This window comes from Balaenoptera ricei, chromosome 10 (assembly GCF_028023285.1).
Source record: "Balaenoptera ricei isolate mBalRic1 chromosome 10, mBalRic1.hap2, whole genome shotgun sequence".
NCBI classification, from domain to species: Eukaryota; Metazoa; Chordata; class Mammalia; order Artiodactyla; family Balaenopteridae; genus Balaenoptera; species Balaenoptera ricei.
The window spans coordinates 48,164,643-48,179,020 of NC_082648.1; the positions used below are offsets into that span (position 1 = coordinate 48,164,643).

Sequence of the window (14,378 nt, forward strand, 5' to 3'; positions counted from 1 at the left end):
CATTCCCTGACCCAACTCTTCAAGAACAGACCAGCAGCTCACCCCCTAGACAAAATCACTTCCTCTTTAATTGCTGTTGAAGAAGATTCACACCACCTGCCTTGGAGGAGATGAGGCGGGGGTATTCCCCCCCTGCCCCCGCCCCTCTCCTCTCCCCAGTTACCTGGTCCTTTGCAAAATATTTTAGCCAGGAAAAAAAAATACCGGAAACCACTGACACAGACGGCCCAAGGGCTGGGTTGACTGAGGGAGGCGGGGCTGGGCCAGGTAAATTCACCCCAGCACCCCCTTTCTGGGGATGAGACAGGGGGCCTGGAGACCCTCCCAGCCATCTCACATCCTCTTAACCCTGGCTGGGAGGGATCCTGGGGTTGAGGGCTGGGTCTGGAGCTGCTCCAGTGGAAGGGAGGGGCTGGACAGAAAGAACAGTGGGGGAGGGGTCCCATTGCAGGGGTGCCGCCTACCCCAGATCACCACGGGCGCTGCACAGTCACAGGTACGCAGTCACGGTCACAGACACTCACAACCCGAGAGCACCCCACCCCACCCCACCCTCTGCCCACCCTTGGCTTCCCCTACCCTGAAACGCCCTCCCCAAGCCCTGCCCGCCCCCGCCCCCTTGTTGGGGAACAAAGCAATAAATTACAAGGCCCCTCCCAAGTCCCCCTTAGCCCGCTCCTGCTCCATCCCTTCTCCCTCCCGAGATAGTAGTGAGGAGGGACCCAGGCTTTAGGCTCCCCCGACCCTCTAGCTTCCATCCATGGGTGGATGTGGGGGGAACGTCCTGATTTCCACTCCTCATGGTCCCTTTCACGGAAAGGGTTGCGGACCCCCTACCCCCATGGGCAGCAGGGGTCCTGCCCCTCGCTGCCCTTCCCCCTTCACTGGGCAGTGAGATTAGCATGGAAGGAGTAGGGTCCCCCTTATTGGCCCCAAGTCCCAGGGCTAGCCCCCCCACTTACTAACCCCTCCCTGTGGCGTGGCGTCGCCCCAGGAGCCAGCCTGGGTAAGTGCTCGCGCGCCGTGGGACTGTCGAGCACAGGCAGGACTGGGTCTTTTCCCCCACCCCTAGGGGGCGCGAGTGGGCACATCCAAACGGCCAGGAGCAGGGACCGCGACGGGGGCGTCCCCTCCCGCAAACACCCAGAGGGTAGACCCAGAGCAATCCGAGTGTGCAAACAGTGGAGAGGGGGCGTGTCAAGATGGGGTCTCCATGCCTCGCTGGGGAGAGGGAGGTGAGTTTGTGTCTTCTGGGAGGCGTGGGGGCTGTGCCCTCTTGGGGGGGGTTAAGAAGTGCTCCCATGGGACGGGGTGCGGATTGGAGAGGTGAGTGGGTGCATCTGTCCAGCGGTCCACCCAGTGTGGTCGTGCCCGGCCCGTGGGGGGGTAGGGGGTGTCTCTCCGGCGGCGCAACTATACCAGCGCGACGGGGACGTCGGCTCGGCCCACGCTGGCGGCGCTGCTCCGGCGGCGGGGGCTGGGCGTGGCGGTAATGCTGGGGGTGGTGGCCGCGCTGGGGGTGGTGGCTGTGCTGCCGCCCTCACCCGGGCAGCCGTGCTGGAGAAGGATGTCGGCGCACAGCTGGCTGCCAGCCTGGCGGGCGTAGAACAGCGCCGTGCGGCCCTGCGCGTCGCGGGCGGACACGTCGGCGCCGTACTAAAGGGCGGAGACGGCCGCGTTACGGAGCGTCCCCGGGGCCAATCCCCGCCTGCCGGCTCCCCGGGATCGCCACGCCCACTTCCAGGGTCCCTTTGGGGCCCTCGGGCTCTCCCGCGCCTGGCTGTTTGCCAGACGGAGCCCTCAGAGACCCCTTTACCATCTCCCCGCTCACGTACCCATAGCAGCAGTTGCGTGATGACGACGTGGGCGAGCTCGGCCGCCAGGTGAAGTGGGGAGCGAAGCTGCGGGTCCTCTGGGCTGGTGTCGAGCGGCCCGTGTCGCGCATGGGCCAGAAGCAGGAGAACGGCGGCCACGTCCTGGGCCTGCACCGCGGCCCACAGCTGGCAGCCCAGCGGATCCTCGGAAGTGCCCAGCGGCGCCAGGAACAGCAGCTGCTCGTACTTGGCGCGAATCCATGACTCACGCTCCTCCCTGCAGGACCAGGGATCAACGGGAAGGGCTCTAGGGACCCCGCATCCAGGACCTCTGCTCCCTACCCAGGGGACCCTCTCGGGAGCCGCACACCCTAAGTCTCCCCTACCCCTCTCTGCACGCGTACCGCGAAGAGTCCCGCGTGGGTTTGGCACGGCCCCGCGTGTCACTCTCCCACACGCGATTGGCCATGTCGTTGCCAATGGCTGTCAGCACCAGGGTCAGCTCCCGCGGCCAGTCGTCCAAGTCGAGCGAGCGAACGCGGGACAGGTGTGTGCCCAGGTTCCGGTGAATGCCAGAACACTCGATGCAGATGAGTGCGCCCAAGTTCAAGCTGGCCCACGTGGGGTCTGGGGACGGAATGCAGGGGTCAGCTCCTGGCCGAGCAGCACGGGCACACCAGCATTCATCAATTCCAGCGAACTACACTCCCTCCCAGGTCCCTCCACTGCTCCCTTGCGCTCACTGGGGGCCCCGCAGTCCACGCAGATAGAGTTCCCCTTGGCGTTCCGGATCGCCTGGATGGCCACGGCTTCGCTTTGGCTATCTGTGCGCAACTGCAGGGAGGGTTGGGGTTAGTACTGACTCTCCCTCTGAGCCCTTATCCGGACTCCTCAGACACTCACCTCTCCTCTCCGCCCGACCCCCGACCCATTACCTTGACCTTGCTGCTCTCACAGCATTGCAGACTGGCTAGGATCTGACTTTCGATGGCCTGAACCCAGGCGTCCCGCTCCTCAAAACTGGCTGCCTCAAAGTGCCACGTCTGACCAGTGCTGGACACGATCAGGAACTCGAAGTTTTCCTCTGGGTGGGGGGATGGGATGGGGTCATGAGGGACAGAATTCAAACAGGAGCTGCCTTCCCCAAACCCTTCCTCCCTGATATCCATCCCAAGGCCCTGGGAGTGGGGCAGAGTCGTTGGGGAAGCAGAGGGTGGGGGAGAGCAGGAAGCCCGAGCACATGCAGGGGAAGGCAGGGGCACCCCCGCCCCTCTGCACCCCAGCTGAGCACCCCACCCAGCTCCCCGCTTGTTACCTGCTTTATAAATATTTCTTAAACTACCAAAGGATTTTAGTTTCCACATTTTGCGCTTGGCTGGTTTCCCGAAGCGAAGGAGATAGAGACAGAATGAAGAGCAGAAGAGAGAAAGAGACGAATAAAGGAGAAAAAGAGAGGCAGACGGAGAGATGGAGAGAGAGATAGTGACAGACAGTTCCAGAGACAAAGCAGGACAGACAGATGGGGAGAGAAAGCAGAACTAAAGTCAGTGGCCCCGGAGCAGAGTAGAGCGGAAGCCAAGAGCCATGAGAGTAGGCAGATCTGGAACCCGGGTCTGAGCACCCGGCAGAGAGCAGGGGCTGTGGGGATTGGTTGTCATGACCAGTGAGGAGCCGGGTCTCTGGGAGGAGAAGGGATGGCCAGGATCTGAGTGAACACGGGGAAAGGGGACAGGTGTTCACACGCCTGGGGTTCAGGAGGAGTCTCAAGGATCTGGGGGGAGTCACTAGGGGCAGGAATGGGAATCACTGTAGTCAAAGGCTGTTGGGGGAGCTTGGCAATCACAGGGAAGTTATTGAGAACAGGAGCTGGGTGGTCAGAGCCCAGGAGCTGAGGAGTCGTGGGGGACATAGAGGTCAGGGGCTGAGTCCCTGGGGGTCCGTGGGGGACATAGAGGTCAGGGGCCGAGTCCCTGGGGGTCATGGGGCCTTCTGGGTGCAGGGGCTGGGGTGATAAGCAGAGCTGAGGGCAGGAACAGGAATTAGAGGGTCATTAGGAGAGGGAGCAGGAGCTACAGACTTGGGGGGGGTCACTGAGAACAGGGGCTGGGGACTACTGGGGTAAAAGGCATTGGCTGGGGAATGGGAGGAAGGACAGGGGCTGAGGGGCATCCATCCATTTTTCACTAAATAATTGTGCAGAGTGGTAATGATAGTCAAGCACTCAGCTCAGGCACTTTTCCTCCTTCTGCAGGAGTGAGGTCAGGGATTTGGAGTTTGGGGGTGAGGGTCCAGGGTGGGAGTAGAACTGCCCACCAGGGCCTCACCTTCAGCCTGCCCAGCCGAGCCTTCAGTTTTAGATGGTGTTGTCAACTTTTTCCTCCTCTGCTTCTTCACCATGGGAGAAGGAGGGGGTTCCCGACTCAGGGGGCTCAGGTCTCCAGATGGGGTACAGTCTTGGGGAGGGGGACACAGCTGCCTCAGCTGCCCCCTCCATAGATTTCCTGATTTCTCCATAGCCTGTCTCCCCTGAACTAGATTTGGCATTTTAGGGTCCCCCTCCTCAGCCAACCCTCTCTAGGAGGTCCCCCTTGATCATTCCTGGGGAGGAGGGCAGATGAGTGGTTTAAGAGTCAGACCTGTACTCAGATCCTGGCTCTGCCACTTACTGGCCTTGAGACCTTGAGCAAGTCACTTAATCTTCTGAGCCTCAGTTTCTTCATCCCTAAAATGGGGATAATAATCTTGACCCGACAAAGTTGTTGTGAGGACCATTTGTTACAATGTTACTTGCTATTTTTAAAAAATACATATTTCCAAACATTCCAGACATTGATGGCTGGCTATGTGCTGCACAATGTTCTCAGTATAAGCCTCAAAGCAACCGTCTGAGGTAGAAACTATTATCTCCCTCTTATGGATGAAGAAACTGAGGTGTGGAGAGGTCAAGTAACTTGCCCAAGTGGCAAGCCAGGATTCAAGTTCAAGTTCAGGCAGCTTAGCTCTAGAACCCAGTTGTCTTCGCCATTATGCTAAACACAGTATGACTGAGCTGGGTGCCTGGGCACCCAGTTGATGCTCAAGGTGTCCACTCATGCATTCAGCCTCCAAGCTCCCACCCCAATTTCATTTCCCACTGCATCCCATCTGGATCTGGAAGACAGTGGATGGAGGGTGAGTCCTCACTGACCAGTGCTGAGGGCTCGGGCCAAATTCCGGTCTGGCTTCAGCAGGTGCTTAGATGTCTGGTCTGGTGGTGGCTGCAGGGAACTGGGGCTGGGGCTTGGGCTTGGGGTAGGAGTGGTGGCTTCTGTCAGAAGGGGAAGAAGATAAATCCTCAGTGAGCTACTCAGTCTCTGGGCCCCATTCCTTACATGGTCCCTCTTCATCACCCACCTTCCCGCTTAACCAGTCCCATTCCCCTCTTCCCTACTACCCCTCCTTTCCCTAGCCCTGGCCCCTCTCCTGCCCCTTTGTCATCAGTCCCACTCACCAGGGCCTTCCCCCATCTGGACAGTGCTCATGTCCTTCACCAGCCCATTGATGCTGGCTGAGGGGCCAAAAGCAGAGATGGCCCGTGGCGGCCGCTTGCCGGGGACTTTGACTGTTGTTCGTAGCAAGTCCATCTCCTTGCCATGGGTACTGTGGATGTAATCCTGCAGCAGTATAGGGGTTGGGAGTATAGGGAAGGTTGGGGTCCTCAGTGGTGCTGGGAAGCAGCCAATAGTATCAGCTAGAGAAGGGGTGGAGAGGGGGCTCTAGGAGCGGACTGGGTTGGGATGAGTTCTAGGGGATGAGCCCAACAGACTGGGCCCAGCACTGTCTCCTCCAGAAAGCATCCCCGAATGGCAGGCCAGGTGGAGGTCCTTCCTCCATTTTCTCCCACTAGACTGCAAGTCCTAGGGAGATGTATTTACATTTCCATCTCCTGCATGGGCACATGGTAGGTGCCTAACAGATGTTTGCTAAACTGAAAAGAATAGGACTAGCGCTTCCCAGAACCGATGTTGGTGTTTGTCAGAGGCACAGACTGGGAGAGCTAGAAGTGCATCCAAGGCCAGCCAGTGTGGCCCAGCCAGTCTCTGGCACTCACATTAATGCTGGGATGGTAGAGCAGGAAGCCATTACTGGACAGGGTCACATATTTCTTCTTCCATTCTTTGTTCAAGGAGTTGCCACTTCGCTTTAGTAGGAAGCTCTGGAGAACGGAAAGAGGCATATGGGAGAAAACCAATTAAGACCACCTACCCCCAGCCTGCCCCCAGTCCCTGGACCACCCACCTGTTTGATGGGGATGGCTCGCCCACTCCCCGTCGTCTCTCCCCGACTGTCCAAGCTCCGCTTCTCAGAGTCACTGCCCCGACGATTCTGGAATGGTTATTGACATCAGTTAGAGGGTGGATAGAGGGATATGCTAACGGAAGGACAGGGAAGACAGATGAAGGAGGGCCCAACAGACAGGTCTAGGGATGAGGGAAGATGGGCAGGTAACAGAGGACAAGATGATAGGAGGTTAGAATGTCCAATACCGCAAAAAGGCTGGTCCTGCGCTTGGCTGCCCGGTGCAGGGACCCTGGGGTGCTCAATCCAGCCACGGCAGCTGCCTCAGCTCGGAGCTCCCGGTGACCAACATTGGGTGAGGATGGGAGGGAAGAAGAGTAATCGCTAGTGTGGCCCCCGTTACTAGCCTGCAGGCAGATGGAGGGGTCAGAACAGCTGAGATGCCCCCACCCCACCAAGCTACAGTTACATCTAGTTCTGAGGAATTTGAGATATTCCTTCATCTCATCACCATTTATTTGTATTGTCATTAATAATAAAACTCCTCACTAGCATTGTCACGGTGCTTTAGATTTTGCAAAGGTTGACTTCACAAGTATTATGCCATACAATTTTCCTGACAACCTTAGGACCTTTAGGTGAGTTGCTCAAGGACACTGCAAATGGTGTTTCAAACCTGGTTGATTTCCAGTCCAATGCACTTTCTACAAATGGTATCACTGCCATTTCCATCTGCCCCCCGCGACCTCCTTGGGTTCTCTGTACCTGTCCTTGGATCACCAGCCCTTCCTCTGATTCCTACCAGCCCCTCTGTGGACCCTGAAACCCCAACTCACCTGCCCAGCTACAGGAGTGGAAGCAGCTGAGTGGCTTGGGGAGCTGGGCAGGGACTTGCAGGCAGCCAGAAGCTGTTGCTGTTTGCGCAAGGTCACCACCTTCTGGGCCACTGAGGGGAGGGGGAGGAGAAGGAGGAATGAGCAGGGCAGATACCCAAGACCATCCTTCGTTGCCCAGCTTTGAGAACTCCCCAGGAGATAACATAGGCCCCAACTTCCTTGTCACTGTGGCCTTCATGCCACCTGTAGCCTAGCCAGCTCCTCCTGCCCAGAAGGACCTGTGGCTATGAAGCAAACCTTCTCTGACCTCCCTGGTCCCTCCTCCCTCCTACGCAGGTAAATTTCCTGTCACTCACAGAGAGAGGCCTGGATGTGTGACCTCTAAGAACATCCTAGTCCCCAGCTCCCTGATTCCCACATATGTGGGGATCACCACACTCACCCTCTTGGAAGACCCGGTCCACATTGAGCCCATAGGTTGCACAAGTCTCATAGTAGCTGCAGCGCTTCATATCGGCACACAGAGCCCTGGCACGAGCATCGCCCACAACCCGAGGGGAGGAAGCACTGATCCGGTCTAAGGGGACAAGAAAGGGGGAGAACTGGATGAGGGGGCCCCATCCCCACTTTGCTGCTTTCCTTTCTCTTGGGCTCTAGTCCTAGACTGGGACCACTAGGACAGGGTATGAGAGAATATCCCTCCTATGACCCAGTGCAATGGGAGCATATAAGCCTTTTGTGAATGCTGGGCCCAGCTCACATGCCCAGCTGCAGCATGAGTAGGGTGGGTTAGCTCTGTGTGAGTGTCTTCAAAGAATACTCCAGAGGTGAATGGAACATCCTGATAAGGTCTGAAATGGCTGAGACTCATGAGTGACAGTCACCCAGCCCTGCAAATTCAGTGAACCCTGAGCTGAGTGGGAGGACACCTGGCATATGAGCTAGGAAGAGGTTGAATGTCCACGGATAACAGGTGGACTGTTCATCTGCAGCAAGAAAGCAGGAGGCAAGCGACAGGTGGAAGCAGCCACCTGCAAGATAGGCATCCAGATAGAAAGTCCTGCCGGCTTTATACAGGTGGGTACTGGAGAAGCTTTCCCTGGCTCTGCTGGAAAAGATGGCCTGGTGGCCCTCTCTGTGTTTTCTCCATCATTTCATGTGTGTCTTCTCTTTGTTTTTAGATAAGTTCCTTTGAAAAGTGTCAGCCTGACCCAGCCGTAGCAAGGGGAAGATGCAGAAGGCTTTCTAGCCACACTAGGGCCTGAGATTTTCTGTATTTACCATGGTGGCGGCATCAGGAAATGGCAGCGTGAGAAACACAAGGTAGGTGACATCTCAGAGGAATGAGGACTGCCACTGTAGCTGTCCCTTCCATCCTGGAGAGTCCTCTTTTCTCTCTCAGACCTTGGTAAGTTTGTGTTTGGTTTAATGACTCTCTTATTTGGAGACCAAGCTTATTTGAAGACACATTACCAAGCTCTCACCTATGTTGGGTGATACCCAGTAGGAATTCCCCTGAAAGCAGCACTTCCCCAGCCCCTCCTTACCTTGTGTCCCCACCAATGCCAGGGCCAGGCCTCCTCGTCCCTCCCCCCGAAGGGAGCTCAGCTGCCCATGAAGACGGCTCACGGCCTGGAAACTGTTCTCATCCTCCAGGCTGAAGACGAAGATCACAGCATCTGCCCAGCCTGAGAACTTGCGGAGCGTGAGGGAGCAAATGGATGGTCAGACAGGTCCAGTCCTCTGGATGCTATTCCCAAGGAGACCTGGGAAACCAGAGCCCTCTCCTTTGGCTAGTGCTGACCCCAGCCCGCCTGCCTACCCCATCATCTCATCCCTCACCTTGGTATCAGGTGCCCCAGCTTCCTCTCGGATCAACACCAGATGAGTCTGTCCATCCACCAACATTTCTTTCTTGTGCTGCTCACCTGTCCAGAAGAGTTGGATGTGGTAGGAGGTCAGAGGTCATAGTCACAAAACCTCCCCATTCTCCTTGTACTTTAGCTATTCTGGCCTCATCCTTCCCTCTGGTCTCCATACCTGCATAGTCATTGATCACACTGCCTGGATCCCTGACCCCAATCCTTAGCTTACTATGGCTCCTGAGAACTCACTCTCTGTCTTCTCCAGCACCTGGTATGAACCGGTCAGGAATCGGTGGATGAGCGATGACTTCCCACTCCGGGCATCACCCAGCACACCCTGAGGACAAGGTTGTAGAACAGAGATTGCAGGAATTAAGAGGAAGGAGGATAATTGAGTCTGGACACTCCAGAGAACTCAGAGGGACTGGCAGTGTTAAATCATCCAAGCAGGGTCCTACAGGGCCTGGCTGACAGTCAGTCAGGAGACAGCATTTGGGAGGATCAGGCCATGCGTGTGGTAAGAAGTGATCTCAAGCTGGAAGTGTACAACAAGCTGAAGAATGTCAACAACTCAGTACCCTTTTTTTTTTTTTTTGGTGTTGTGTTGTTTAGGAAACATACTAGTTGCATGTCTGGTGGGGGGCATGTCACAGCACTAGGCACTAGTTGGAAAATTTTACCCAATTCTAGGCAACAGAACATGAACGGCTAGAGGGGAGATGTCAGAAATGAGAAGCCTGGAAGAGGACCATGGACAAGCAGGAAGAAGGGAGACTATAGAAGAAAAGGTTGTGCGGATGTATCAAGTCCCAGGAAGGTGCCATGAAGGTAGAATCTCTGGAGAACTGTAAAACTGTTCCCCATTCTCACAGAGAGGGAAGGGAAGAGGTGAAGGAGAGAGAGTTGAGAGTTCAGTGGGCGGGGGGGCGGGTCAATCTTCATACAGACAAGGGGACTGGGTTACCTACCAGGCGCAGTTCAGGAATGGAGCGGCTCAAAGTCCATTCCTGGCTATTGACCACAGCTTCTGTAACGGAAAAGGAGTTGTAAGAGGGGATGCTCCAGGCCAAGGAGGGCTCCCAACCCTCAGCTAGCCCTCCTCCTTTTGTAGCTGCCCAGCCTGGGCTGGAGAGCTGTGTGGAAAGGCTAGGTTTGAGAGTGGTCCCCAGTCCTCCCGTCCTAGCCGCTCTCCCCACAGCTGTTGCTGCCGCTCAGTGGTTGCTTAGCAACGGAGCCAGCAAGACAAAAATACTTCAGTTGGCATCTCCCTTAAAGCACATCCCCAAACGTAGGTCCCTGCTCCAGACCGAGGGACCAAGGCTCTGACAGTGGCGGGTTCTTCCCTCTCGAAGGAGAAAAGGTGTCCTCCCTACCGGCCTGACAGATTCTCAGGGCAGATCTCAGGAAGAGGGGCTGGGACATAGAAGGGAGTGGGTCTTCCTCAATCTCCATTTCACAGGACAGAAACTGAGGTGAGGATATTCTTCCCCCTTTTCAAGGTCAACGGCACGGTGGCCCTGACCCCTCCCCACAGCCCAAGGAATGGAGCTTGGATTTTTCTATACCTCCCTCTCCCATACCCTTCCCACAAGCACCCTCCAAAAGAACGGTGGGGAAGGGCTCCACTCCCTGGCCGAGAGAAGCCACAGGCCTGGGGAGGGATGGGGGGCACGGGGGAGGGAAGGATGCTCCTTCCTCCCGCCGGGTCCAGCCCCCGCGCCTGACACTAGCCGGACGTTCCCGGGGCGCCGCAGCTGCGGCGGGAACTCTGGGATCCGGAGCCATCTGCTCCCACCCGCACCAGAGCCAAACCCCGGGGGCCGCCCGCGCTCTCGGACCCGCCTCCTCTCCCGGGAGTGTGAGCTGAACCAAGACTCCCTCGCCTCTCTCTTCCAGAAAATAAATAAATAAAGACACCCCCCTCCCCGCCAAAAGACACTACTTTCTCCGCACCCTCTCCCAAGTCTCCAGGGGGTAAGAATTGCCTTTGCAGCAGTTCCACCCCCCTGAGTCACTCCTGGTCGGTCCCCTGCAGGTTTCAATGCTGCTCGGGGGCCAGGGTGGGCGGTGGGGGAAGTGAGGCTTCCTATCCGCCCCCTCTCCCTTCACACTCAAGTATTCAGCACGTTCCAGCCCCCACGTACTCCCGTACTGCCCAATCGGCCTTCACTGCCTGGAAAGAAACCCACTGCCTCCCTGCTGCCTCACTAGCCTGCTCTCAGCCCAGGAAAAGACCTGTCCCTGGCGAGGAGCTGCCTGCAAGGTCACTCTCATGCCACCTACCCCAAGTGCTCAGGCGAAACTGAGGCTTCCTCATCCCTTTCACCTTCAGTGTTCCTCTGGGCAAAGCAAAGCCCAGTTTCCATCTCCCAGAGTCCAGCTGAGGCTGGAAGTGGGGTCTGGGGCTTCTCTGGGAGCAATTTCCTACAGCCACGCTGACCAAGGGCATTATTTTCCCAGAAAGCTCTGAGGCTTTCTGAGTCCCTCTGAAATCAAGTCCTCTCTCATGTCCCACAATGCCTACTCACCCAGGACCTCTTATCCTTTGCCCCAGTCCTTGGCAGAGAATTGAGCCTGGTTCATCCACCCACCCAAGAAAGAAGCTTCTCTAAGTCAGTCCTGCACACCGCTCCCCCACCCCAAGCTGAGCATTTCAGGTGCCCTCCCCTCCCTGTTCTCAGGCCCTGGTCCTACTCACTAGGGGAAGCGCGGAGCTCTGCACCCAGCAGCTCCCTAGACCCGCTGCCAGAAGACAGGACCGGGGGTCCGGGAGGAGGTCCGGAGCCAGGAGGCCCCCCTGTGCTCTTGGTAAAGATGCCGCTGATAAACTTGAGCATCTTGCGATCTCGAGTGGATGCTCGGCCCCCCTCCCGGCCCCGTTTCAGCCCCGGAGCTGGAGGCTCCAGAGTGATTGGAGGTGCAGGCCCAGTGGGCAGCGCGGAGGCGGCGGTGACAGCAGCGGCTGGAGCCAGGGTTGCTGGGACGGTTAGCGGAGGCGGAGAGCCAGCAGGGGGTCCCGGGTGCAAGTCACTGTTGTCCAAGGTCTTACTCTTGCCTTTCCGAGGGGACAACTTCCCTCGGGCTCCGGGCCCAGCCCCGACCCCACCGGCGGTCGTGGCTGCCGCTCCCCCTCCCCCGGCGGCGGCGACGGTGACAGCAGCAGCAGCGGCAGAAGCTCCAGTCCCGGTGCTGCTCTTTGACCCCTTGACCCTGGGCTTGCCCTCGCTTTCGGGCCATGACAGGCGGCTACCGGCGCCCTTGCCCCCGCCGGCTTTGGCGCCACTGGTGGTCACGGTCTTGCAAGGCTTGGGAGCCGGCGGAGGAGGCGCCACCTTGAGCCTCCGGCTGCCGGTGCCGGGGTGCGGGGAGGAAGAACCGGGGACGCCGCCGCCCGCCCGGCCTTCGGGTTCCGGACCCCCCCAGCTCGGGCTGCTGAGCAGGGGGCGCCGGGAGGAGGTGGGGGCGCCCCCGGGCTTGGGGTCGGGACTCAACCCCCCGGAGAGTGGGGGCCCGGGAGGGGCGGCCCAGAGGGAGAGGCGGCGGCCGGGAGCCGGGGAGACGGGGCGGGCCGGACTGGCCGGAGCCGGGGACAGGGCGGGGGGCTCGGCGCCCCCGGCGCCCGCGCTGCTCGTGCTGATCCACAGCGCATCCTGCCGGTGGAAGAGACGCTCGTGCCGCTTCTTGCCCGGCTCCTCCGCGCCTCGGGGGCTACCAGGATCCCCGGTCTCAGTACCTCTGGTCCCCGGGGCACCAGCTGCGGCCGCAGACGGAGAAGGCGGCGGCGGAGGCACCGACTCGAGCTTGACCAGGGTCAGCGAGATGAGGTAGGTCGTTGTCCGGCGCTGAAGCGCGCCCGCGCCCCGGCTCATGGGGCCCCGAGACCCCCGAGCTGGGGAGGGGAGGGACTCCCCCGGACTGCCTCAGGGGGGCCCGGCCATGGGGCCGCCCTGCTCGCTGCCCCCAGCCCCCGGACCCCGCTGAGCCCCCGGCCCGGCTCCGCTGTCGCCGCCGCCGCCGCCGCCTCCGCTTGCGCCCCCCTCCCATCACACGGGGCGCCCCCTCCCCATGCTCCCCGCCCTGCCCCCCCACCCCTTTGGAGCCCCGGGACCTTGGTGCTGCTCCAGGGAGGCGCGCCGGACCCCGCACCCCGGCCTGGGTGGCGGCGCTGAGATGGGCGGGGGAGGGCGGGGAAGACTGTAGAGGGGCAAAGAGGGGAGAGGGAGGAAAAGGGGGCAGAAAAGAGGAACCCGAGGCTAGGGAGAAGAACCGGTGCGGGGGAGGCGGGGGGGATGGGGACTCAAGGGGCAGGGGCCGCGGATGGGGGGTCGGAGAGGGGGTCTTAAGGAGGGTGGGAAGCTAATGGGGCTGGTCGTGCGGGGGATTCGCAGGGGCGCGGGGAGGATGCTGGGGATGGAGATACAGGCGCCGGCGGGGGAGGAAGGAGGGAAGCCGGAGGGGGTGGGCACCCACGGGTCTGGGGTCTAGGAGAGGAGGGGCGTGAGATCCGGGCGCAGGGTCTGGGGGGCTCGCCGGGGCTCGGCTTGGTCCGGATGCGCGCTGTGTCCGGGCGCTCCCCTCACAGTGAGGAGGAGGCGGCCCCCGGCCCCCCCTCCCCACTCTATCTCCCCCCGCACCTTCTCTCCCCCAGCACGGCTGTCTGCGAAGGCGGTGCAAAATCCAGGACTGGATTTCCCTCCCAAATCCTGGGCTGGATTTCCTGGAACTTGGACTCACCTACTCCAACACTCCAGCACCCTCCCCTAGCACACCCCGGTCAGGGAGCGCTACTGTTGGGTGTGACATTTAGGCGCGAGAGTAAAGATCGGTGTATGGGTGGACGATCCTCGGAGAAAACGGAGCAAATGCGGGTTCACTGCCAACTCTAGGGAAGCTGATGTGGGAAAGTGGGGAGCCCTGAAATCCCTTTCCCAGGACCCCTTGTTTCCCCCAGGTACTTGCACGAGTCCCTTTCCCCATGACCCAGCCCCCTCGCCCCCCCCCCAACCCTCCATACGCGGTGCATTGACTGGGCCGTACTTGAGCCTAACTGTCCCAAAGTGAACTTGGAAAGTGTTCCCTGGGGATGGGGACAAACATGGAACTTAGCAGGGTGGGTGGAAGGAGGGGGTGCCTCAGGAGGGGAAAGATCTGCGGAGTCGAGGAACACAGGCCGAAAAGTGAGTCAAAAGACTCCAGCTCGGGGTGGAAGGAGAAGGAATACGTCTACAGACTGACACCACCCCCCATACCAAAATTCATCTGGTCTCCATAGCAACCGTAGCTCCAAGAGTGCCTCAGAAACAGCGGGGATAAGCAGAGAGGAGGATCGGTGTGTATGGTGGGCGGGGGCACCCGCCAGGGGATTTGGGGTTAATGGAGGCACCACCTTCACACCTGGTTACCCACGTGTGGGGTATTTAGCGCCCTGAATATAAAGACCGCCCTCAGCTGAGGCAGAGGGTACAGGCCTCTTCTGGGTTTCCATTCAATCTCCTGAGGTTTTCGGGGTGGGGCTTTTTTAGAAGGTTAAAGAGGAGACAGACAGAAAGAATGGAAAACGTCTGCTCTGTGTCTTCCACCCCTTT

The 14,378-nt window shown here is 59.2% G+C and overlaps 1 protein-coding gene across 1 annotated transcript; it reads right to left on the reverse strand.

The window, feature by feature from the left end:
* Nucleotides 1–692: 692 nt before the first annotated feature.
* On the reverse strand, nt 693–12,724 carry AGAP2 (ArfGAP with GTPase domain, ankyrin repeat and PH domain 2). The gene is made up of 18 exons (XM_059934669.1): nt 11,492–12,724; nt 9,762–9,820; nt 9,043–9,130; nt 8,771–8,856; nt 8,476–8,623; nt 7,371–7,505; nt 6,929–7,038; nt 6,341–6,499; nt 6,093–6,179; nt 5,905–6,009; nt 5,305–5,467; nt 5,002–5,121; nt 4,139–4,267; nt 2,750–2,898; nt 2,558–2,648; nt 2,219–2,441; nt 1,836–2,091; nt 693–1,656 (listed from the first exon to the last, which is right to left on the reverse strand). The coding sequence occupies exons 1-18, from the start codon at nt 12,660–12,662 to the stop codon at nt 1,414–1,416; spliced, it is 3,522 nt and encodes a 1,173-aa protein (XP_059790652.1). The 5' UTR covers nt 12,663–12,724; the 3' UTR covers nt 693–1,413.
* Between the last annotated feature and the right edge of the window lie 1,654 nt (nt 12,725–14,378).

Bases quoted from the DNA above. Each gene is read 5' to 3' on its own strand.
- AGAP2 (XM_059934669.1), bottom strand. From the start codon at position 12,662: ATGAGCCGGGGCGCGGGCGCGCTTCAGCGCCGGACAACGACCTACCTC. The intron at 8,857-9,042 runs GTGAGTTCTCAG...TCTTCTGGACAG, and splicing joins GGTGCTGGAGAAGACAGAGA to GTGAGCAGCACAAGAAAGAA. The intron at 2,092-2,218 runs GTACGCGTGCAG...CTGGTCCTGCAG, and splicing joins CCCACGCGGGACTCTTCGCG to GGAGGAGCGTGAGTCATGGA.